Source organism: Apis cerana, linkage group LG13, assembly GCF_029169275.1.
Source record: "Apis cerana isolate GH-2021 linkage group LG13, AcerK_1.0, whole genome shotgun sequence".
NCBI lineage: Eukaryota > Metazoa > Arthropoda > Insecta > Hymenoptera > Apidae > Apis > Apis cerana.
In genome coordinates, this window is record NC_083864.1 from 5,171,532 (window position 1) to 5,196,755 (window position 25,224).

Below are 25,224 nucleotides of genomic sequence, written 5' to 3' on the forward strand. Positions count from 1 at the left end.
ACGTCGAAGTTCGTTGGAAACTTTGTGAATGTTGGGATATTAATAAGCAAGGATGAAAGTTCGTCGCCCCGTTTAGGATAAACGTACCCATGGAAGCGGTTCGTAACGCGGAGCCAAAGCTGTGAAAAGACCCCTAAAGACCGTATTCCCGGCTCGCTATTAAACCCTCGATCGTTCAAGCGCTAATTATTCGCTTGAGTCTAATGATGCCAATTAAAATTTTCCTTCGATGCCCTCGACCCGCGGGGAATTTCAACCTTGTTAGTTTCCTTCTTTCCTCGTTGAACCCCTTCCTCCCCCCGAGAAACAATTGCTCCGTTGAAATTTATCATTTTCCCTACCTTGAACCTCATCAATTCCGACGAATATCGCATACTTTTTTCGCGAAAGTTATCAAAGATTAAAAGCTATTGTTTCCAACAAGATTTCGCAAAAAGAAAAAAGAAAAAATTATTCGGTTGCGCTGACCATCTTCATTCTATTAATAACGCGAATAAAAGTTGAGAATTGATTTTCTCAATGTTTTCATCGTTAATCCTGATTACAGAATTATTTTGGATAACTCTCGTCTCGTTTAAACTCGATCTAAACTTGGATCTAAATTTCAATCTTTCGATTTAACGAAGAGCAATATTCATGGACGAGAGAAATGGCTGTGAGGTGATTGTTATTGAAATGTGTAAATGGATAGTATCATGGTTGTATACACGAATATATAGGTGGATATACCTGGCGCCACGAATACATCGTGCGCAGTTTCCGGTACCAGCGAGGGAATGGTGTCTACTACTAGCTGGGGTAAAGGGTGCAAGGCGGTGGAAGGGACAGGATTTGGTGATGTAGCAGCCTGAGATGTAGCCGCAAGCTATGCATGGAATGTTCCTGCACAAGTCGGTAGATAGGGTGTGCGAAAAGGGGTGGTTTGATCCCGGACAGTGCCATCTTAATTAATTTCCTCTCAATCTAGTTTCGCGCCGTCGAAGGATCCTTCCACGTTCAGCTGTACAATCGTGCGTACAATATTCCCTTATGCCGATGTGCCGTGGTTGTGCATTTTAATTACACCATTGGCCCGACTACCATCGTTTCCTAGCCTAGCCTAGATTTGTATTATACTCCGCGAGGTCGTTTGAAAAAAAAAAGAGTAATTGGAAATTGGGAATCGGGAAATTAATTGGAAACGTTTTAAAAAAAAATTCAAATGAAGGAACGACGAAGAAGGAAGCGTAGTAGAGGGCAGAAGGTGGAGAGGAGCTTTTTAATAAGCTACGTTCTTAAATGAACACTTTGTACAAATCCGATTGGGTCCGAAATTCGAACGGTAGGAGTGAAGCGACCGATCCAATTGTCCCTCTGGAATCGAGATCGTGATAGTCCGATTCTACTCCGAGATCAGGTGGTCATCCAAGGATGTTATATTTTCCTTCGATTCTGTCCAATCCTGACAATAAGAATTAATCGACGTTATCCCGCTTGGGACGTTCTCCCTTTTTCTTCTCTTCTTCAAGATTCATCGTCATTGTACGCGCGAATCTGGCAAATAATTTCCGTGTGCGTCTCTCCTTTCGATCGATTTTACTTTCAAAAAATGAATTTATAAGTATTGAATTTATAAATTGTCGAACGAAAGTCTTTGATCGTTCCTCCCCCCAAGTATTGTCCCTCCTGTTAGCAAAATTTTGCAATCACGAGGAATTTTATTACTACGAAAAATCGGACTTTTTTCCCTGTTTTGTTTCTAAAAAGGGAGACTTAGCAAATGGGGGATGTAGCCCAGTGCGAAAATTGATGTCTCTTAGCGTAACGTCGCTATAACGCTTAATTCCTCCAACGAAAGAACGGACAGAGACGAATGGGGTGCAGGTCGGTGTCCTCGTTATTGCGACCGATCTTTTTTTCTCTCTCCCTTTCTTTCTCTCTCGTTTCCTTTCATTCCTCTTCTCTCTCTTTTTTTTTTTGATCCAATCTTTTTTGGTTTTTTGACCGTGTCCCAAGTAGAACAATAACTACCACCATTGGAACGACACAATCGTTATTTCGTTGGTCCGCTCAGTTTGCACGAGACATCAACCTCCCTCTCCTCCCTCGTCACGGTCCCATCGTCCTACAGTTGCGCTTGTCTCGCGCAAACCGATATCTGATATCACGTTTTAATTAACTTAGTTTCACGGAATACGCTCGCGGCACGCGGATACACCGAATATTTCGCGATACAGGTGATAAAAAAGAAGTCGAGGCGTTTTTTTTTCAAGATTTTTATTTATATGCAAAAAAAAAAAAAAAAGAAAATAAAACGCAAAAATAAGGGAAAGGGGAAGGGATGAACGATGCAAACATTTTAACAAATTAGACGAAAACGTTATTTCGTGAATATTGCGTTTCCCGAATTTCCATTTGTTTGACCAACGAATATGCGTGCAATCGTTCAATATTATTCCGACGATGATGAAGTCGAGAAAATTATTATTTGTATCGATTGTATTGTTGTTTATTATCGACCATTGTTTTACCTGTTAATTATTCCAGGGACTACCAAATTATTATGCACACGATATCGTTGGTATTTTATGATAAGGGGGGAGGGGGGCGGGCCTCGATGTGCTCGTACGTTTTAAAGAGGCTATTGAGTTAACTATCCTGGCCCGTGGGATCAAGCGGGGCGGCGCGTTACGAAGTTATAAGTCTTTAAACTTTAATTTTAAGTTGAATTCTCGGATGGAAAGTTGAGTTTCGGCTTTAGTTTTGCGGTTTCAAGTTTTTGAAACCTTAAGAACCGTCCAAGATTTCAGAATAAACTCCAAATCGTTTATATCTGCGGTAGTATTATTCTTCGTAACGATTCCGTAACAAAACACATGTATACATATCTCGTCAAGATCTTGATTTTGTAACATCTGCTTACATTTCACGTACTTTTTTCCATCCGTTCTAATATCGAGAGAGGAAAATTCGTTAAAGCGAATCGAATTTAGAAAAAGAATATGAAAAGAAACGAAAGCGCGTCTATACAACGCTTCGATCTCGATTAATTTGCGGTAAATTAATATATATTCGTCACTTATTCCATCTGATTACATGTAATCTCTTCGCCAAATACTACGTTTGCAAATTGAGTAGATTTGCCGTTACATTAACTTTTTGCGAAATCCGCTTCTCAAAGGATGCTACAATTCAAATATAATTACGTTATTTGTCTTCTCGACAATAGAAATAAGACGAATGGAAAGGATAAGGATTTCTTCACTCGCTCAAATTGAGATTAACTTGAGATTCAATTTCGCTCCCTCTCTCTCAAGTTTTAACATAAAAAATACATTCTTTCTTCGTGAATTGGATATTGACGTTGAATATCGCGTTGTTCAATTAGAAATTTAATTAGAAACTACAGATCAAACTTGAATTCTTAAAAATGAAATTGGAGATGGCGAAATCTTGGCTCGCGAAAAAATGATAGAGAAGGAGGGAGGAATGTGTTTAGCACGTCTGGACGTCTTCGTGTTCGATAAATCCTTCCACCGACGAGACGTTCTCTCCACGATTTTCCAATATTTTTTTAACAATTTTTCGAATCGATAATTTTCCACCGTCCGAAACACTCGTTTCGAGGTGTAATTCAGGTGGGAAACGTTAAAAAGCAAAAGGAAGAGGAGGAAGAAGAAGGCGCGGGGTAGTACATTGGCGGGCTCCGCCACTGTTACCACCCCGTGGCCGATCAGGGTGGTGGACATGGCGGGGCGGGGCGCGGGGGTGGTGGTGATTCCGCTTTGGCCCGAGTCGTGGCGACGCTAGCGCCACGCCGGAGGCTCCAGTCCGAGCCCAGCATCACTCGTGGTGGTTTCGCGCGCGCATCCCCCGCCAAGGTGCGACTACTTTTCGAGGAAAGGGAAAAAAGATTCCGTCCTCACGATTCTTGCCACGCTTCTTTCGACCCCCTTTTCAACGCGACACCCCGGAAACGCGGCGTCCAACGATCGTGGCGATGCGATAAAAAACGGGAGTCGAGGTGGAGAAAAAAAAAGAAAAAAAGAAAGAGGGGACCGATTCTCTGCTTGCTCTCGACGTGCCATGATCGCGAGACGGAAGAAGAATCATCCGGCGAACGCGACGGTGCATCGCGACGTGACACGATCCCCGAGCGTGTGAAGAAGATGGGAAAATCGGCGGCAAGTGGACACGATCCATCCGACACGAGGAATGCTGGATTCAAAAAAGGAATATTCGATCGTCCCACGCACGTTCTCGGGGTCGAGAAAACGTATATGTGCCGCCTATTGAAAGAAACGCGAGTGTTCGTTTCGAAAATTCGAATACGGCCCGTGCTCGTTTCGATTTTGTAAACAGAAAATTTCGGCGCCGTTTAATCCCTCGTTTATAAACACGAAAGTTCGTGGCGAGAAATTCGAGGAAATTTTCGGGAACGGTGTGCCGTCGAGAGAGGGGGAAATAACAATATCGTCGCAATCGGGCAGAGAGTCGCGAGCACGATAGACGTGCGAGAATTGCGTTCCACGGGAAAGAAACGACGTAGTGCGTGATTTTATTCTGTTAACTGCGTAGTGAGTGTTTTTTTTTCTTCCTGTCTTTCTCTCACGCACTCTGTTCCACCGTCACAAATGGATATCGGTGCGATCTGATCGCGTTGGATGCGAAATCAAGAGATTACACACTACGTAATCGCCGTAAACGGGCGTAAAGTTTCCGTCGCGCATCGATGCGTAATCGTGTCAAGGAATGCGCGACGCGGTTCGTGACGATGCACCATGCTCGGTTGCATGAATATCATCACACCAGTGCAAGTGCTAGATCCGTGGCATCGATCTCCCCCGCCCCGTTGATCGCTGATAAATAAAACGATATCCGTGTCTCGCTCGTGTGAAGGTGTTCGTCGCTTGTTTCGAAAGGAAGCGGACGATATAGAGGAGAAAAACAAGAGAGGGTGAAAGAGAGAGAGAGAGAGAGAGAGGGAGGGAGAGGGCGAGGGAGAGAAATATCGAGGAGAGAAAAGAGGAGGAACGAAATTAAAGTGCGCGCGGGTTGGTTACTGGGGCGCGAATGATTTGTAGGTCGGATATTTCGAAAATTGCGACCGCCAGCTGCCACGGGGTATGTTTCACCGAATGATATCCGGATCGCCGGATCGATCGGGAATCGAAACTTTTCCCCCCCGTTCCTCCTAACGTCTATCGCCCTCCCTTCGAGCCTTCCCTCTTCTTTACCGCCGCCGCCTTCTTTCCACGGTGCGCCCGTAATTACAACAAGTGTCGCGCGAGAAATACACGACGGAGAAATATTACTCGTCTCGGAAATGGAGTAACGGTGTGCCGTTTTCTTTTTTTTTTTTTTTTTGCCAACGTATTTTCGCCCTCGAACGTATCCACCCCGTATGCATACGATTACATCGCGTCCCGTGCTCGTTGCAAAGTAGTCTCGTGTTCGACACGGTCACGCGATCGAGAGAGAGAGAGAGAGAAATCAACTCGGAGGTGAGGATCAGTCGAAGGAGGAAGGGGAAAGGGTTGTGAAAGTGCGTGAGATACGTAGAAGTTGGAGAGGGAAGGTTTTCCAAGTGACGAGCGTCGGGTGAAGGTGTTGGAGGGCGGTCAAGGATCCATGAGTGTGCGAGAACGGAGTTGCACGAGTTCCAACCGCAATCGCGACGCTTGATTTCGTGGCATTGTCTGGCTCCCTGCACGCGGTCCACGGTGTATCAAAGGCGAGGCTCGCCCTCGTGTATACGACGGGGCAACAAAGGAAATACGATTGGAGGTGAGTTTCGAGTCACTCTGCGACCTTTTTATTTTATCGTACAGCGTATCGATCGATCCTTTTCAATCCCCGTTTTCCCTTTATTGAAATTTGATAAAAAATTTGAGTCGGCCGATAGGGATTGCTGGTTATTATTATCGTTTCAATTTCGTCTCACGGTTCCGTCTTCTTCGATATTCGACTCGAAATTTTTGTATAGAAATAGACGGATAGATAGCTGGATGGACATTTCTCGAGATTGCAACGCGAGCGTCGAGTTAAGCGTCGGTAACTCTTAGCGTCGGTCGAGATAGGGTAGGTTCTAATTGGAGGAATGATTAATAAAAATGCGAGGTTGAAGTAGTAGTATATAGATATCGATGAGATAGAGCGACAAGGGTAGGGAGGCTAGGATAATCCCGTAAAGAAATATTGTTTCGAATGGAATAGTTGGTGGTGATCGAGGGGAAAGTCTGGAGTGGCTGGCAGGACAAACTTCCTAAGGTCTTTATTAAAATTTCAGTCAGTCTTCTTTCCCGATAAAGTTTACCGATACTCCAACTCGCATTAGATCCTTGAAGGCTGCTTTCGACGGGGCGTTATTAGTTTCCCCGAGACAATGCTGCGTTAAATTTATTCCCACCACGTCGCAGTTGGGATACTTTGATACTTTAATCATCTTTCCTCGCATGCACCATCACGATTTATAAGTTCTAATCCTCGTAAGTGAGAACGGAGAAGGTATTAAACGTCTTCCTCGTTGCGAGACTTTAATCTGGATTTAACGGAGACAATGATATTTAAGGGGTGGAAAAGAAAGGGAAGAAGGACGACGGGCGGAGGGATATTGTATTTTTCGCGTTAAACAAAAGTTATACGTTATAAAATGAATCTGAACTCTTTCGATAAAACGTTGGACAAATATTTACGGCGCGTTCGCATGACGAAATCGACATCATCTACAAAATTTATCGAAACAGTAACTTGGTGTCCGGACTCGAATGCAAATATACGACCGAGCCACCGAGTGTTTCTGTCGTAAAATGTTTGCGATATTTTATGGACGTGAATTCGCGACCCGAATCGAATGGTTAAACAGCCCGTAATTCGCTGTCTAGTCGATTTTAAAAATGTTTATCGTTAAACGATTGCTACGTCGTTTTAAAATTCGCAGTTCGAAGCGGCCATAAATATTTTTTAATCGATCTCGTTTGTTTCCTCTGTCGTCCTCGAGTAATCGCTCCCCTTTCTTCTCCTCAGACGTGAAATCTCTTAATGAACGGTCAACAGAATAATCTTAATCTTCGGTTATCGATCCCGAGTCGAAAACGCGGATTAACTTCTCATCGAAAGAATGGTTAAAACGGACTTCGGGACGTCGGAGCTCTTAATTCGTCTATCGATGTTCGCTTTTATATTATAATCGGAATGCGAACAACTTCATTGAAACGGGCACAATGTGTGGTTAATTAAGCGAGTCCAATCAAATTCAATACCGTCCTCCGGGAAATCTGATCATTTTTGAATATCAATCCCATCCGCCGTATTTGCAACGGTTCCCATTTGGCAGCGGCGCGCCGCGGATATTTTTCCGAAAAACAACCGCCATGATAAACAGGATTTTAGTTTCGTTTTATTTAATAATCCCTTCGCGAAAACACAATTACTCGACCATATCGATGTTTCTCGGATAATTTTCGAAATGAATGGCTCGATCGCCGCTGCGAAATGGGAATAAATTTCCTAACTGATACGAATGCCGACGAATAATCCTATTTACGTGGAATTATTCTTGTTACCGATGCCGTTCGATCGGTACGATACGATGCTCGTTTGAAGGAACGCCCCTTCGAAACGTACGCACGACCGCGTTTCCAAATACCATTTCGCCGATTACGAATTTAACGCAAGCGAAACCCTTTCTTGGAACAGGATGCAATTTACGTTCCATTATATTAGACGCCCGTGATTCGGAAATTTGTTCAAAAAAAGGAGAAAAAAGAAAGGAGAGGAAAAAGGGAAAAAATTTATCGGCGAATGTTATCAGGGAAATTGCTCGCGTTTTCGAGTATCGAAGTTTGAAAACGAGTTTCGAAACGATGGATAGGGTGGATAGGGAGGATAGGGAAGCGAGTATAATGGACGAATCTAGCGCGAAACTGAAATGATTGATGGAAGAACGAAGGGGAATGGGGGCAAGGGTCGAGGAAACAGCTCGGCGAACAAAAGGGTTGAGAGGAAGTAGTTATGCTTGTGTACATAGCCCGGTCGACGCCTAGGATGCTCGAACACGGTTAACTCGAATGCTTTCGATAATAGTGATAGCGTTGGGGAATCATCAACGACCGACGCTTCCACGGTTACTGAATTCTCCACTCTTTCCTGTTGACAGACATTTGTCACCGGTCGGAATCGCGCAATTCCTCCACGAATTCCCTTTTTCGCGATCGAGGTTAAAATTACGAATCGGTGGTAACGCGACGAAATTGAAATTTTCATTCGAATTTATTTTCGCGAGAGTGTGTAACATTTGTCGGTTCAATTTTGAAGAATTTCCATTTTATATATATATATATATATATTTTTTTTCCCCCTCGTACCGTAATTGGAATCGTTTTTTGCGTGTCGTGCGTTAAAAAGAAAAAATCGAAAAAATCCATGGGTGTGTCCTCTTATAACTTTGACGACGAATCTTTCAAATAGACTTTCGTTTCTCTCCCTCCCCCTCTCCCCTCTCTCAACGCGGAAAAATCGGTCTTAAAAGTTTCCACTCCCGCCATCCGGGTAATCTTGATATATTCCCGCGTTAAATTCGAGCCGCGGCGCGTCTGACTTTGCAATTATTCTATTTCGAGATGGGGGAGGGGGAAGGGGGAGAAGGCTCGGCTGCATCAGATAAACGTGTATCTTGTCCGCTGATCTAGGAACGGAACGAACGATATCAACGTGGAATAATTTTCCCACGTAATAAATTCACGCGATATCGCGGCTATTTGTATCAATAACCATGCGTCATAATGTATCATCGTGGATCCCGATGTTCCGTTAGACGATCGCTGTTCCGCCAGATAAGGCATCTTACCGTACGCGTCCACCTTGGCTTGCAACCCAAGTTATCGATCTCCATTATTATCACAGCCGATTAATTAATATCGAAATTCTGTCCCCTCCCTTCTTCCCCCTCCCCCCACCCGTGAAAATGGATTTTCAACGAACGGCCTCCCGGAAATAGGAGAAGGATGGTTGGCTATTTGGTTAAAACAGCGCGGCAACAAGGAGGAGGCGGTTTGTACCGTAAAAAGCGAGGGATTGTTGCAAAAGCGTGGCGAACTGGAGTTGCGGAATATATAATCCCGTTTCCGTTCAATATTCAGGAAGCCGTGCGCGCCACGAACGGGTCAAACTAATCACTCATGGCTCGCGCGCGGCCATAACGATTCCCTGTACGGTTTCATAGGCGAGGGCCGATCAGCAGATTCGTCATGCGACCGGGATATTCCGGCCACCCGCGAATATCCTATTAGCGGCGTAGCCGAGACAATGGCCGCGCGCGAAGACGGGGGCCGACTAAGTGAACGCCGCTCTGATCAATGGGAATCCCATAGCTCGTGGGGAGGGAAACAGTACGTCATCCCGCGAACCTCTGCGCGTGACATCGTCCTTTTCGCTTTGAAGTGGATTAATGCGCGACACGCGGGGACCGATGTTGCCGACAAGAGACGCGTTACAACGTGTACTATTAGCCGAGTGCACTAGACGCTGCGAATTTATGCCCGCCTCGAAAAATCGTGGGGCGCGCGCGCCGCGTTTGCGCCGCGCCTCGGTGGTTAATCGTTCAAGGGGGCGAGCACGAGTGACCTGGAATTATTTAAAACCCTTTTAACATCCCTTGTTAGTTAGTCGAAAGCGACACTCTTGCACGCCTCTCTCGCTCGCGTTTCGTGTTTTATTATCGCGATTTCGTTCCAAACGATCTTGGAATCGCGAGTCGAGTATTAATGCGTTGGCGCGCATTAATCCGTCCGCGACGACGGATCACGGGGTTAATTGCTAGTCTTAATGCATCTCCTGTGGGGACGGGGAGGGAGGGGGTAATATCGAGTTAATCGAGAACGAAACGGGCGATTAAACGCGTAGTCGTGGTCCGAGACAAATGTTGATACGAGGAGTTTGAATCGTTTCGTGATAATTGGCTCGCGTCGATCTCCTCCGTCGTTCGGCGAAGTCGTCGTTGAAATTGGCTCGCGATATCGACGGAGCATCGTCGACTCGTTTAATCGGGAACGCGAGATATTTATTAACGCGTAATATTCAGCGACACGGTGGTGGAAAAACGTGTCTAAAATACGGGGCAAAGGTGTGTAATAAACCAGATATATTTGACAGAGTTACGAGCGCGCGACAGAGTCACGGAGAACGTGGTTACATTGCCCTTTCGCTACATCGCGGCCCAATGTTCGCCTACGTATCTAAGGAAGAAATCACGCGACTCGAAGCGATATGATCCTTTGACACGCGGCAAATATTGACTCGTTCGTTGAATCTTCCGTCAGAATTGTGAACGTGAACGAATGTTTCGAAGAACGAATGAAATTTCACAGTTTTTCCCGGGGGGCGTTTTTCTTTCGGCAACGTGCGTCTCCAAAATCCATCCATTAAATAATAAAACTTATAAATTGAACAAAAAAAAAAAAATTATTCCGGCATTTATAGAAAAAGGGAATAAATTTTCACTTATCGTCTCTTTTTCTCCTACTGGAATAAAAACTGTTTTCCATTCCGGTAATAATTGACTTTATTTATATAAATGGACGGGATTGTCGGCGGATTGAAACAACTTTAATCATTTTTCGACAATTCTAATAACGATTTTAAAGACGCACGATTCGCCTGTTGCGAACATTGATATACGAAGTAAATCATAAATGCGAATATTAAAAAAGAGGAGTGGGGGAGTGGGGGCGGAAGTAGTGAAAGGATTTAGAATGGTATATTTTATACAGAATTCTTTGTGCAGAAATTTTTATCGCGAGTGTTTCGTTACCGCGTGTTGGTGCGTAAAGTAATGCAACTTTCCGCAAGCGTAATTAGCTTCGTACGCGGCAACGAGAAAAAAAAAACAAACAACGAGTTTGCAAGTCACTGTAGATTTAAAAAATTCGCGGTCGAAAACGAAACGGCGATTCACGATGTGATCATTAAGCCGCGCTTTTGAGGGGGCTCTTTTCAATTGGACCGTATTGTTGCACGCGAGAACGTTCTGGATTAGTTGCGGCTCGTATCTACTTGTAACATGCCAATTAAACGTTCCGTTCTCTATTACGAAATTTGAATTTCATTTAACGCCGAGTTTTTTTCCTGGGATGATATTTTTTTACAATAAATATCCCCATATCGATAAATTGTAAAACGGGAAATATTCACGCGGGAATTTTTGTATCGTAATTTCTCCTATTATTTTTTTAATCAACGTCAGATGTAGATGTAGATTTTCGAATTCTTAAAAGTGAAACGTGCGTAGACGCGGTTCAAAATCGAATCGATCAGTTTTTTAGTAGAGTAGGTTTATACTCCAATAGCTTGATCGATACGCTTTGAGGAATTAAAAAGGATACACGTCGCGCGTACAGATTGACGTATATTACTATACTCGAATACTGTACAAATACGAATATATGCGAAAGTAGGATCCATGTTGATTTTCAGCGACGCGGGATCGCGTGTTTGCACGATCGCAGCCATGCAACCAACCACGCAATACGCAATACGCTTGACACCGATCCAAAGCGATTTAAATTGACAGCACGGAACGCTAAGTGTAAGCGTTCGCGACAGTATCACGATTGTGCGCGATATACGGCGTAATGTTTATGAGACCAATTTAAGGGAATTACCTCTTCGTCTTCTTTCCTCTTTCCCGCGAAAGAGACTCGAATTTACATCTCTCAACGAGGAATGGGAACGAGGGGGAGGGAAATCAATTCGATGATTTTAACTCGTTCGTGTAATCGTCCGTACAATCGAAATAATAAACGAAATGCGCATTCGCGATATTCGGATAGACTTCACTTCCGCAAATTATCCCCCGGTACCGTGATCGCTGCAAATCCATCCCGATAATGGCGTCGATTGTTCCCATTTAAACAGCAATCTGCATTAAAGTTCGGTGGAACGGTGCGCGTTTCGATGCGAGGATTACGCCGTTTAAACCAGCGCCACCGTGAAATTACGAGGAAAAACGTTTCGGGCTTGTCTTACGTATCGCGGTACCCCATCCTCGTATCCTCTCGTGAACGAATACGCTCTGGGAGCGAATGCCTCGGTAGACTAGGTAACATTGGAGAGAGAGAGAGAGAGGAGAGAGAGGGTTATCCTGGAAACGAACACGCTCAAACATCCCATCGATGTGTTTCGTATACTTGTATAAAGCTCACGGAAGCATGGCTCGGGGATACGCGGTTTGCCGGAAACGCGCTGTAACCCGACTCTCGAATTTCAGCTCTTGATTCTTTTATTCGATCCGAGCCGGGATGCTCCGGGAGTCTTTTACCGACAGTCGTTTGTACAGTCCTGGCCAATGTGTCGATCCTCGAAAGATAGACGGAGTTAAAAAAGGGAGGGGGGGAGGGGGTGTCGGTTGAATAAGGGAGGAGACTTAACGTTACTTTAGTTTAGAAGCTATTGTCGGCAGAGGGTTGCGCGCACGAATGTAGTCGTGACTCGTGCTCTTTCGCTAGTTGAAAGCAGGTAATAGAGGGGGTGGGTTACGGTGTATCTGACTCGGGCTGTGGTGTGGATACGTGTATGAATATTTTACGAAAAATGCACGCTTCAAAGAACCTAGTCATCCCCTATTCACGGTTGCTCGAATTTGCAGTAGCACAACGATACTACCCATCGTTTCCCTTCGTTTTGAAACAACTATTGTGCTCCACTCTCCTTGAGCGCTCTGCTTGTCCCCGATCCCGTCCGATGCACCACGTGTCCCATTCTTTCCAGCTTCCAATGAAGTTTGCACGAGGATTTAGATTTTCCTTTTTCCGAACTTTCCACATATTATCCTCCCTTGTTCCACGAATCCAGTTAACGTGTATTCTTACACGCAAGGGATACGGAACCACATCACAGGGGAGGAAGTTGTAAATGAAGATCGATAAACATTACCCGAAGACGTACGGGGGCCCATTCTTTCCCGGGATGAGATAAAGTTTCCGGACTTTCGGTGCCGGTGCAAACTTCTAAACGTATAAACCGATAACAAAGCGATTCCTAAGAGGCGTTCCACGTTGTTTGCAGCAACGTACACCGCTAACTTTCCTTTCGAAACGAACTTCCCACAGAGACGCGACTGAAATTTCTTCCATCGCGACCACCATCCAGAGAGAGAGAGGGAGAGAGTTCGCGATCGTTGATTACAGGATTAAACGGTTCGGTCAAACTCTCCTCGTTTATCATGAATTCTCTTTATCATGGAATCCTGTTCGAACAAGCGTGAAACCTTGCGTTTTCCAACGGTGGAACCATTGCTAAATGACGTGAGATTTATTCGAACGCTCTCCTTCGATACGTCACACGACTTAATCGTAAATTGTCCTCCCCCTCTTCCCACACCGCAAAGTCTTTCAACGCCAGTCACCCAGGACATTTATTTTCCCACCTTCTTCACAGACCCATGATTTATGACCGCGGATCGGTTTCATCGATTTCTTTGATCGCGATCCCGCAATAACCAACTCTTTCCATTCCCCATTTACCCGCCCCTCTCGCTCCCTTCCCCCTCCATTCGAACACGCTGGAAATGAGATTTCGCGAATCTTGAAACGAACTTGATATTCTTCATTCCATTCTTCGTGCTATTTCTACGTCCTATTTCTACGTTCTTTGTTTCTCGTGTTTCTCGACACTTTCCTCTCTCTCTCTCTCTCTCTGCGTACAAAGGTAAGAATTATATTCGAAGCACAATGTATTTTACGATTCCTCCAATAAAATGATTGTTTTTCGTTTCCGTTTATCCCAATTTAATACCTCGTTCGAGCAACGGTTCACACCTGTATTAGAATCCTTTCCTTTTTGTAATTATTTCATATTTTTTTTCTTTTTTTAAGAAATCAAGTAGCGCGAAGAAGTACACGTTTCAACATAGTGGAAAGATTATGCGCGCGAAGCAGTTAATTCCGTTCCCTCGTCCTCCAAAATATAAAGCTACTGCAATCCTGTTCAATCCTGGAGAGCCACCAAGGATTTTGCCTACGCCCCTATCTCGGCTCGGACATGTATCGCGTGATAAATCGTCCGACGTGCAATCCCTGCTCGCGTTGGAGGAGCTGTGTCAGATAGCTGGTCGAGCAAACTCGTCATGAATAAGAGTGTCCACAAGCATCGCGCGGAAATCGCTCGTCCGATTTCGCCCGTGTTTCACCGAACTTTCGGGCGTGGGGTATATTCGCTAGATGCTCGAAAAATAAGGTATTTGTCTCGAGAGACGAGAGAGGGAGAGGAAAATGAGGGCGAAAAAGAAAAGAGGAGGAATCGAGAAGCGCGATGAGACCGTGGAATCTGGTCATTCACTCGGAACTAGAAGTCCGTTTTTGACGTTTATTATTATCCTCTTTTTTCTCGCTTCGTTCGTTCGCGTGAAACAACGATACACAACGCGGTTGTGAAAAAAAATTTGGTTTTTCGCTTTCGATTGGAAAGATATTTTCGTATAGTTTCGTATCGAATCACCTTTTCACGGGTTCGATGTCCTCCGGATAAAAATCCGAATAAATACGAAAATGCGATAATTAAAGGGGAAACGTATAGAAAGAGAGCGAGAGAAGGGAAATATCGAAATCGTTGGAATAGCTTGCGTTGCTGAAATTCGACGCCGGTTGCCCGAATCGACCCTCGAGCTCATTGCTTCGGCTTCCTTCTCGGCGAGAAAGCCAAAAATAAAACAAAAGCGGCGGCAACCGTTTCTGAGCTAAATGAGATTTTGATACAGCGATCGGATCGCTGCGGCTCGGCGCTGTGGCGTTTCGATAAAGAGGGATGGGTGGGGTTGCAGGAGTAGAGTTGGTAGGGGGTTGATTTATCGGAAATTAATATGCTACACCGTCGAGGCCGAGCGAAAACACCTCGCCACCACGTTTCGATCGCAACGAGGCAGGAGAAAAATACGGTTGCTCGAGGATTTAAAATAGACTTTTAAAACAGATTTGCTCGTGACGGGGATATTTTTTTCGTCGGGTTCCTACGTGTCGACGTATCTAAGAAGAAGCGTACGTAACGAAGATAGGAGAGGGTTGAGGCATATTAATGTTAGGAGGAGAATCGAGCGATTCTCCCTCGAAGGTGGAGCTATAGTCGTGGACTCGAGGGACGGAAAGGCTTCTGAACTACGGAGATAGAGAGTCCTGTGTTCTCTAAGAAGCGGCGCATCCCAGAACGAATTCGGGAGATGAAGCAGAGCTCGCCTCGAGTGATCTTGACTTATGGTTTTGGGAACGCTATAGGGATATTAAGATGACGCGGTTTCGTATCTTAATTGGATGACCGTTGTCTGCGTCGTGTCTTCTATAATTGAACGGGTGCCAGGTTAAGATCGCGTTTTCTTTTTTCTTTTTCTTTTTTTTTTCTCAGAGAGAAAACAAAACATTTTCTTCATAAACGAAACTTGTTTTCTACAAGTTAAAAATTTCGAGGTTCGATAATGGTAGATGTAAACGCAATTACAGTTTGGCGGTTTGCAAATGGGTAGTAGGAAGTGGTCTAATGCATAAACGGTGTTCCATTTTAAGGAAGGGTTCATCTACGGTGGATGTGTCTGTATCTCTAATGCAGCCTCGCGTATTAACCGCGTATTAATTTTCTTGGTTTCAGGTGGATTTCCATGGAATAACGACGCAACCATGATCAATATGAAGTTTTTTCGCGTCGTACTGGCCCTTCTAGGAGGTACGCACGTCCTCTGCGCCCAGCCATCCGCCTCGCCTACCGTGAAAAGTGCCGGTGAGTACTTTCCCACCCCTCTCTTGAACGTTTAAATATCGATATCGAGGAAAGATAATGAAAAAAGTTTGACACGTACACGCGAAAGGCGAAAGGAACCGTAAGAACGGAATACTTAGCAATTATAACAGGCTCGTTGGAGTTTTATTCGGAAACCGGGTCAAACGTATACCACTTGCCAGACGTTACACTCTTCCGGGAGACATTATACGAGCGAAATAATCGAAATCAAGATCATCAACTCTTTAATGAAACTTTTATCCACACTCGTCGGGGAAATATGGGTCAAAGTATAACGAAAGACGAGAGAGAAAGAGAGGCGAGGAACGTCTCGCCAACTTTTCCACTCGAAATCTTTTCCACGAAAATCGTAGATTATATACAGAGACTTTCAACCCCATCCTCTTTCGGTCGCGATAGTTTCGTACAGAGATCGGTTCGTTCCGCGATTAATTTCGAAAATGTATCCTCGGGAGTTGAAACACCGTTATCGAACGTAGTAGTGGTAATGGTTATTCTTTGATATTAAAAATTCACGCGTGGATCGCAAGTTCAATTATTCGAATGTTATAAAAATCGCAATTGGAGGAAAAAAGAGAAAAAGATAGGAAACCGATTGCATTAAAAAAAGTAAGAAAGTTAAATTCGATACGATTTTATCGTTGGCGCAAAGCTCGTTAGAATTCTCAAAGGGTCGCGGAGGAACACGTTAGAACTTGGATAGCGACGAAGGGAGAACGAAGGAGAGGCATCGGCTTTCTATGTAATTAACAACTATCCATCCTTCTCGTAATTATGAGGCTCAGACGAGGGCGTAGAATGAAATCTCCACGAGCGGCAACTCGCGTGGAAACGAATGCGTCTGTCAAGAAGACGACCGGCTGCCCGATGTGTGTACACGCTACGATGTAATTATACATACGACTCGGTTTGACACGCGTCATCCGACTCGACGTCTGCCCCTTCGTTCGATTCACCGCCCCGTTCACCTTTTTTCTGGCCTGAGGAAGGAGCGATTCGTGCTCAAACGGATCGAAAGAAATAACGAATATCCTCGACTATGAATTTGCACGAAGTATAGGTATTCTACGCGGTGTATATAACTCGCGTTCGATCGTTTCGGGTGCCGAGCTGCCTTCGCTTAAAAAGGAAATTCTGGCCGTTCGTGTTCGAATGACCGCTTTCGAAAGCTCGAGCGAAAACTCGATACGAGAAACCTGGATCGATACACCGCCTCCTTTTGTCCCTCTTCGATGTTTCCATTAATTTCCATTAAATATGCCACAATTGGCACGACTCTCGGTCGCCTCTCGTAATCGTGCGTATTTCTACGTTCCGTGGAAATTTATTTCATCGGTAGCGTTTCATTCATACCAATTTCCAATTTCATCCCTGCTCTGTCCCCGTATTCAATTGGAGACGGTGGTGGATCGATTTTTAGAATAATTCTCGCCCGTGATACATGGAAATTACACGGGGATTGAAACTTCTTCTTCTCGCGGCCCTTTGCCGGGGAAAAATGATTTCGCTCCGCCAAAGCGGCGATAATTTATCGCGCGATATTACCGTTCTAAACCGTGAAACGTTTTCGCGAACGTTGTCCGTGGTTCGAAGACGGGACGAAGGAAGAGAAGGAAAAGAAGAAAGTGGGTATTGGGAGCAGGATAAAAGGGAGAGAGGGGGATGCGATAAATTCTATTCCCATATTCGTCATCGCGAATTTAATGGGCGAAATTCCACGGTGTGTTTCGAGTTTCCGTTTCATTGAAAACCGATATCGATGCATGCTGTCTCGCGAACAGTTCTCCCCTCTGTTCTGTATCGTGTACCAACATCGACTTTCCGTTAAGGTCCTCTTGTGTCGTCTAGTTGTTCGAGTACCACTTGCGCCTTGATTACGTTCGAGCGGAAAAAGCCAATATCGCGACCGTTCTCGCGGTTTCTTTAGCCGGGGAATAAGCATTTTTTTCCTCCCCAGAGTACGTTGCCTTTCTAGTTAAATCCCGTGTATATTTCTTTTTTTTTTTTTTTTTGTTGTTTCTATTTCCCTCGAAGACGAGATACAAAAAAACGTATCTCGAAGTTTTTAAAAATCACGAGCATGTCTCTCTCTCCCCCTGCCTCCTCCCTCTCTTTTTCGTAATCATAATCTCTCGCCGTGAGAATAGAATCGATTCCAATACGGTTCATAAAGTAACCTCTATGGAGCCGGGGTAAGATTATCAGATAGAAATGGTCGTTCAGAAATCGCGATTTCATGGTCGATTTATGAAAGCCATCGATGACAGGATCGCCAGATATTACCGTGAAAAATTTCTTTTTTCTCCCCTTCACTGTTTCCATTCGAATCCTTCCATTCTTGGCCGCGATTATACGCGATGGCGTGTATAATGCGGTTCACGACCCCGATATTCACTCTGCGCAAAGGGGAGGATGAGAGAGAGAGAGAGAGAGGGGGGGAAGGGGGAGGAGGAGGCTCCTTGCGGCAATCCGAGGATACGGTAAAAACTAAGATTACTATGCAATGCAATCAGCGGCGTACCAGGGTTCTTTCAGATTAAAACACGGTCCAGGATTACAGGTTGAAACTATTGTTTTGCCAAGACCCGTGCCGAGCCAGATTGTGTTGTGACCGCGTATTCGAACGGCCGGGCAAAAAGTTGGAGGTGTAACACGTTGCGCGAACGGAGAGAGAGAGAAAGAGAGAGAGAGAGTCAGGGTCGAAGGAAAATTCGTCGCATCGTGCGTTTCGCAGCACGGTCCCCTGCTTATTTCTGCAAACTCTACACCCGACCGTTTGAACTCCATCGAGAATTTGCATATTCGCTTGGATATTTTTACAAAGGTCGCGAAATTGTGGAAGGATCGTTGTCGCGAAACGACACGCTCGCCGCCACTTGTTGGAGCGATGATAATATTAGTTTTGCGGTTATTCGTGGTAGCATCCGTGCCGCGTTGATAAAGCGAATTTATCTGGAGCTGTGGTTGGTCGGTGTTCGGCTTGTTTCTTGTTTTCCTTTCCGTTTTTTCCCTTTTTTTTCTTTTCGAACAAGTTGAAATTCCTCACACGTTTCGTCGCTGGGTAAATTGTGGAAAATTAGATCGCAAAACGAAAAGATGATTCGGGAATTGTATCGGTGTCTAAGATAATTTAAGATTAGACGAGCTCCAAGTTTCGCATTTTTTGAAAACGGTTTCTCGCGGTCGCGATTGATCGATTTCTACGAACGAGAATGCATTCTCGTTCAAAGATCGAGGCGTGAATACGAAACTTTGTTCCATTTTTCGAACACAAGTCGGGAAAGAAAAGAAGTTGGAAATTGCGGCTCGTCTTCCCCTCCTCTTCTGGAATTGTATCTAACCTGCCGCGTACCAGGTTCGAATTAATGGTTATTTTATTCATACGACGCGGTCTGCTTCCTTTTGCCCCGGCTGTATTTCGTAGTCCGATTGTCCGCGACAGAAATTCGTGATTAATCGTTTCGGTTCTTATCTGCGCGAAGCCCGATTCAAACGATGACGGAAAAACCTTCGGTACTTTATTCCATTCAATTTTCGCTCTGGATTCATTCATTATCCTCCCGCGAAACGCGTCGTAAATAACATTTTTCCTTTTGAAAGAAGTATATTAGCACGGACTGCAAGAAGCATCATTAAGACCGCCCCGTTGGATCGTTTCGAAGTTTTAACGAATGATTCTCAAAACTCCATCTTAAAAGTAGTTATCGCGATGAATAAACAGGAGGAAAAATATCGGGGACGAAGATCGTAAAGACGATTTTCGAGAGAAATACCTCTTGGCGTTTCCGCCAAGGTTGTACTCCCTCAAAAAATGTGTCACGGGAAAGAAAATAATAAAAAACGGGATTGCTGGTGTGAACGGTGAATCGTAGTCGCGCGATCAAAGTCATTGTATTTTGATAACCCGTTAAACATAGGCGCAATTAATCGAGCAAGTTTGATAGGCGAGAGAACGCGGGAGAAAAGGGAGGGGAATCTAGTGAATGGCCAGATCGAGAGATGGCCAGAGGCAGGGTGTAGGCTAATGCATAAACAATGCGCCGTTTATCCGCGCTGAGGACGCAAGCTCGATGAATAATAAACTACCCTACAGACATGTAGGATAGATAGACCGGTTCTGGGGGTATAGGGAATCGGCCTGGACCCTGGGTGGGAGGATTATCGACGAAAAAAGTGGCGCTGTTCGTGCGCACCCCCGGTCAGGGTGTGAATATTATTGCTTTCAAGATTTCATCCCTCTGTACGCGCCATTTAAGCCACGCCGACCGCCGATAGCTATACCGTCGATAAATTCGACTTGGCGCGGGGATGCATGTGCACGCGAACAATTCTCCGCGATGATATAGCGAAGAAGACGAGAACGTTCGGTATCGATCCAATGAATTTATGACCGTGCTTTACCAAGTAATTCGTATTTCACGAACAGAGATATTATAACGCAGAATAAATGGGAATAAAGTTGATATTATATACCAAAATATTATTCTCCGTACGACGAGGATCTTTCTTATTTCTTGGTATTGTTTACCGACCAGAAGAGGAGAGAGGATTCCGAGAAGAGATAAATTAACCGGAAAAGTGCATTTATTCGGATTCCAGGAACAGCTAACAGAGACTCGGTTTCCACGGTTTATCTCATTACGTTACCCTTGAAGCGCGTATTCCAACCATAGCACCTCTTTTATCGATTCCGACTCGTGCTCGTTACGTTTTGCAATCGATGAGGAAGGAAGCGCGAGGAGAACGACTATGGTGAAAGACTTTATTAACATTTATTACCGTGGCCACGTAATCGAACGTCGTCGATTGCCATATCGAGATCCGCGTTAAGCGAAACGGAGTAACAACACCGTTTCTCCAAGTTTCTTTCAAGTAAGGATCGTTTTTTTTTTTTTTATTTCCGTCGACTCCCTCTTCTCGTTACCCACCTCGAGTCCCGCAACGAGTTCCAACAATTTTTCCACCTTTTTTTTTCAAACGAAACGAATCCTTTATTCCTTCCCTTTCTCGTTACGGGAAAACAATTTACCTAGGGGAGGGACGGTGGCGAAGCTCGGTTGCGGGATTACTCGGTTGACGGATCGTTTAGCTGTTTGAATTACCACCGACAAATATTTGCCAAGTTTTATAGAATTCATTATTCGAGGCGAGAGGGAGCGGTTGAGGAGGGGTTGAACGGGGTTTAATTGTGTAAAACCGGGCGAATTACCGGGGAATAAGTCGTGGCGGGACGCGGATAATTAAAACTACGCCCCGAATCGAGGGTATACGAGGAATACGGTTATAAATTTTCGGCAATTCTAATTCACCGACTCCTTCATTTCTCCGCTATTAACATATTCCGTGGTTCGCCGTAATCGTTTTGTTGCAACTGGGGGGGAATTACGGGCGTTCGAAAAATTTAGCAGCACGGTTTCAACGTTCCTACGCTGTTAAGCTGTTGTTGCCCCCTCTTCGCAACCCCCTTTCCCGACCGGGAAAAACAAGAATTTCAATTCGCACGCGCGTGTAAAAACCGTGCACGCTTAATTTCGCTCGGGTGTCGCGCGCTATTTCCACCTCCACCTCGGGCGGCCAACGTGAAATCGCGCATCCGATGCACGTAACGCGCACTCCATCAGCGTGCCTCTGTGGCTAAGTCCGCTGGCCACCCCAGAGGGGCAAAAAGGGACGCGACCAGGGCGAGACAGGTGATTATCGCGTTCACGGTCGAAACAATTCTGATTGCAATTTATTCCTGTTCCTCGCGTTTTCGCGTTTAAATAAACGAGGAGGGGCCGGGATGAGATTAAGAGAAGAATTTATAGTCACGGTATACGTATACGTACACGTGAATGTTTGAAAGATGCGAACAACGGATCGTTATCGTATCGAGAGTTTCGTAGTAACAAAGAGAATTTTGTAGGAAGAATGGATATAGAGAGAGAGAGAAAGAGAGGGGAGGGGGTTAGAGAACCGTTTCCCGAAGAGCCGTATTGTTCTCCGGTTGTTCTTCCGTAGGATGTTAGGAATTTATCCTGGCAAAATTCTCGTTGGCGAAACGTTAAACGTTACGGTGTACAGCATCGTAATTAGTGTATGCAAGATTAATTAATCGCGAAAGGCAGGGGTGGTATCTCGCGGGAGACGAAGATTGGCCGCCCCGACAAACGCGTGGCGGCCACCGGAGATAACAGGCCAATTAAACATTAACGGCGCAACTGGCGAACGAAATATGGGCGCCCGTCTCCTCGTTTAATTCGATTGAAAGTTGCGGGGAAACACGCGTGTACGTACGCGGAACTAGCGCGAAGACAGACTTAACGCGTTTAAGCCAAATTAGATAAAGCGGGGAAGCGTATGGATCCGCGCGAGGGAAGTTCGCAAATGCGACAGCGAAACTAGGCTGAAACTGTGTGCGCGAGCAGGAGGTGGAGGAGGAATAAGAATGCTCGGTGGATCGTGGCGCGCGAAACGCCGAGGGAAAAAGGATTAAAAGGCGAGGAGGCGGAAGTGGAAATGGAGAAAAGGGATGGAGGAGGAAGTGGGGATGGAAAGGGTTTTCTTTAACCCGATAAAACGTGATCCTCGCTTTATCAAGTTAACGTAATCCACTTATTTTCAACCAGGAACGAGGTGGGCCGTGAAGAGGGTCGTGGATGAAGAACGGTGGTGGAATAGCGAGTGTGGGAGGCGAGATTATGCAGGTGTGAGGCCCGCGGCGGGAAATACTGCCTTTTAAATTAATTTCAACGGACGTTGTCGTTGTCGTCGTCGTCGTCGTCGTAGTCGTCGTCGTATATACAGTAGCGACGAGCTGCTGTTTGTCCCTTAACCGTGTAATTCCGCCTACCACCCCACTCTTTCACCATCCCTCTCGTCAACCTCTCTCTCTCTCTCTAAACTCTCTACCCTCTTCCTCCCCCGCGCTTCGTTTATATCGCATCTCTCCGGTTGGACCGGTTCCAATTGCGAATTGAACCGTTCGTAACTGTTGAACGTGAATTATGGCGTTTATTTATTCTCCCCTGTCCCTCGTGCCATTCCCCGTTGGCTGTCCTGTTCGCAGCCATCCATCCTACTACGCCCCCGAAATCAGTGCCTCGCGCACGGTGCGCGTAACGACGCCGATTTCCCTTGATTATAATCGAATCGGTCAATGGAGGATCGTTTGAAAACGAATGCAAATCACCGATTGAAAATGATAGAAAATAAATAATTATTTTTAACGCCCGCCTATACATTACGCGCGCCACGAGATTAGAATCGTCGATAGACAGATACGTTCCGTGCTTTCTTCAATTTCCTATCGAGCGTATCGCTTTAACTTCGTCGCTTTAACGTACGTGACGCGAAACGCGAACCGAACGAACGAAACGAAAAACGTGAAACGATATCGACGAAAGGGCGGAGTGGAGGGAAGGAGAGAGGGAAATAGCGTGGACGATGCGGTGGACGATCCTCATCGTGTCGTCGCGCCGTCGCTATTATTATTCCCTATCAGAGCATCGCCGGCTCGCAAAGTTTCGGACGGTGTCCGAGCAGTTTGAATACCGAGAGAAACACTGGGACCGAGTGTGCGAAGGATCGTCGAGATGCGAAACGGAGGCATGGTAGCAGCGTTTATCAACCCTCTGTCCCTGACAATCTCGCGTACAGACGTGGAATGTGCGTACAAACGCAGCGTCTCTCCCTTCCCTCCACTCGTTCTTGTTTCTCCGATCTGTACGAACTGCCAACGAACGTGTTGTATGTACGTACGGCGTTATAACTTAAACGCGAAGAACTCCTTTGAGTATTCGGATACCAGATATTACTTTTATACACGTGATACCGCGTCAGCTTCCTCGAGACAAAGGCCTCGGGAATATACGAGGTTGCGGAAAGATACTGGGTCGCGGCTGTTGTTGGACGGAGGGGTGGGGGGTGGCTTCAATTTCATAGGAATGGCAGTAATTTTCCACTTCTCTCCTTCTTCCTCGCTTCCCATTTCATCCCTATCTTGGATAACTCGTCACCCTTCCCGACTTTCTTTTTTTTTCTTCCTTTTTTCTTTTCTATTAATTTCCCGCTTCACTAAACCTCGCGGACTTTCCATCGCGGAAAGGGTTAAATAGTGAACTTTGCGAAAGGAGCAAGTTTCTTTTTTTCGCAAACTTCCACCGCTTCGAACGTGAATCTTCTGCCTTTTCGCGTTCAGGAAATATCTTTTTATCTACGGAGAGTTCTTAAAATTCTCCAGTTCGGCCGGTCCACTGGAATCTCTCTCTCTCTCTCTCTCTCTCGAAGTTTGAAACGCGTTTCGAAAAAGAAGAAAAATGGAGTAGTCGCAAAATGGAGTAGCGCGTGTCACGGTGTATTATCGTTGGTATTATGAATCGGCCGACTACCGATTCATCGTGCGATGATTTGTGATGGAAATTAATTCATGGTAAAACGGCTAATAAAATTTCCCCGCGGAGATTTCACGTTTTACGAGGCGGAACCGCGACGAGAGACATGACTGATCGCGGCCGGGGGTGTCATTTTATCAATGCATAGCAAGACGGAAGGACGTTGACTAATGATATTGCCGCAGCAACTTATTTGTTATCGAAATTGCCTATTACTTACGCTATTGGACAATATGTCTGCCGTCTCCTCGCTATCGGCCTATAGGAAGCACCAACTTCTCTCTCGAACCCGGCTCTCCTATCGATTACTGCGGCCGATATCTGTCGTTCGTGGAAAATGATTTGGTCCCCGTTACAATCTATGAATTGAGTTGGAATCATCGTCGTCGATCTCGCGAGAAGGAAAGAAATACACGAAAAATGCCTCTTAATTGGATCCTTGGCGGAGATGGAAATTTTCCGCGAAACACCCGTGGTATTCGTGAGGAGACGAGATAATGGGGCTATACGTATACCTTGACGTTGTGTCTCTGGAATTCACTCCTCCCTTCCCCTGTCTCTTCGAAACCGCACAATTACACGCAAGATGCAATATGATGCAAGGGAAGAAAAGAAGAGACATGGAACGGGAACGAAAGAAAAGAATAATACGTTGTTCTCTTATTCTTAATCGGCTTTGGCAAAAAATGTAAAATCATCGCGGATAATTCGATTGACGAACGATTAATCATCGACTCGAAAATAAATATCTTTTGTTAAGGACAAATTTATAATACGCTTATCGGTCGATGATACGATATCAATAATCGGACGAATACGATGCGCGAAAGATTAATTATCGTTGCTTGAAGATTCATTTTTTTCTCTTTTGTTTTTTCTTCTTTTCTATAAGCAGATTATATGATTAGAAAAATCACACGGATCTAAAAGATAAAATTCGCGGATAATCTCTATATGTATTTATCTATACATGTACAACGTATCGGAGATAGGAATCATCTGGTGATTAATTCGATCGTTTGTTTCGCGTCACGTACACGCTTGTGCATAAATATGCTCACGGTCAAACACAAGTTCGGTTTAATTGAAAGGC

General features: G+C 45.1%; 1 protein-coding gene across 6 annotated transcripts in view; it reads left to right on the forward strand.

Annotated features, from left to right (window-relative positions):
* The window catches only part of LOC108000176 (basement membrane-specific heparan sulfate proteoglycan core protein), a 199,964-nt gene that overhangs the window by 68,802 nt on the left and 105,938 nt on the right, over window positions 1–25,224 (forward strand). For 5 of the 6 annotated variants that reach the window (XM_062083778.1, XM_028667837.2, XM_028667838.2 and 2 more), the window contains one exon: window positions 15,610–15,738. In XM_062083778.1, coding sequence (XP_061939762.1) covers window positions 15,639–15,738 — 100 coding nt within the window. In that variant the 5' untranslated portion in view covers window positions 15,610–15,638. Of the gene's footprint in view, window positions 1–5,579; window positions 5,767–15,609; window positions 15,739–25,224 lie in introns of those variants that run through there. The other variant, XM_017060385.2, reaches the window with a different exon arrangement.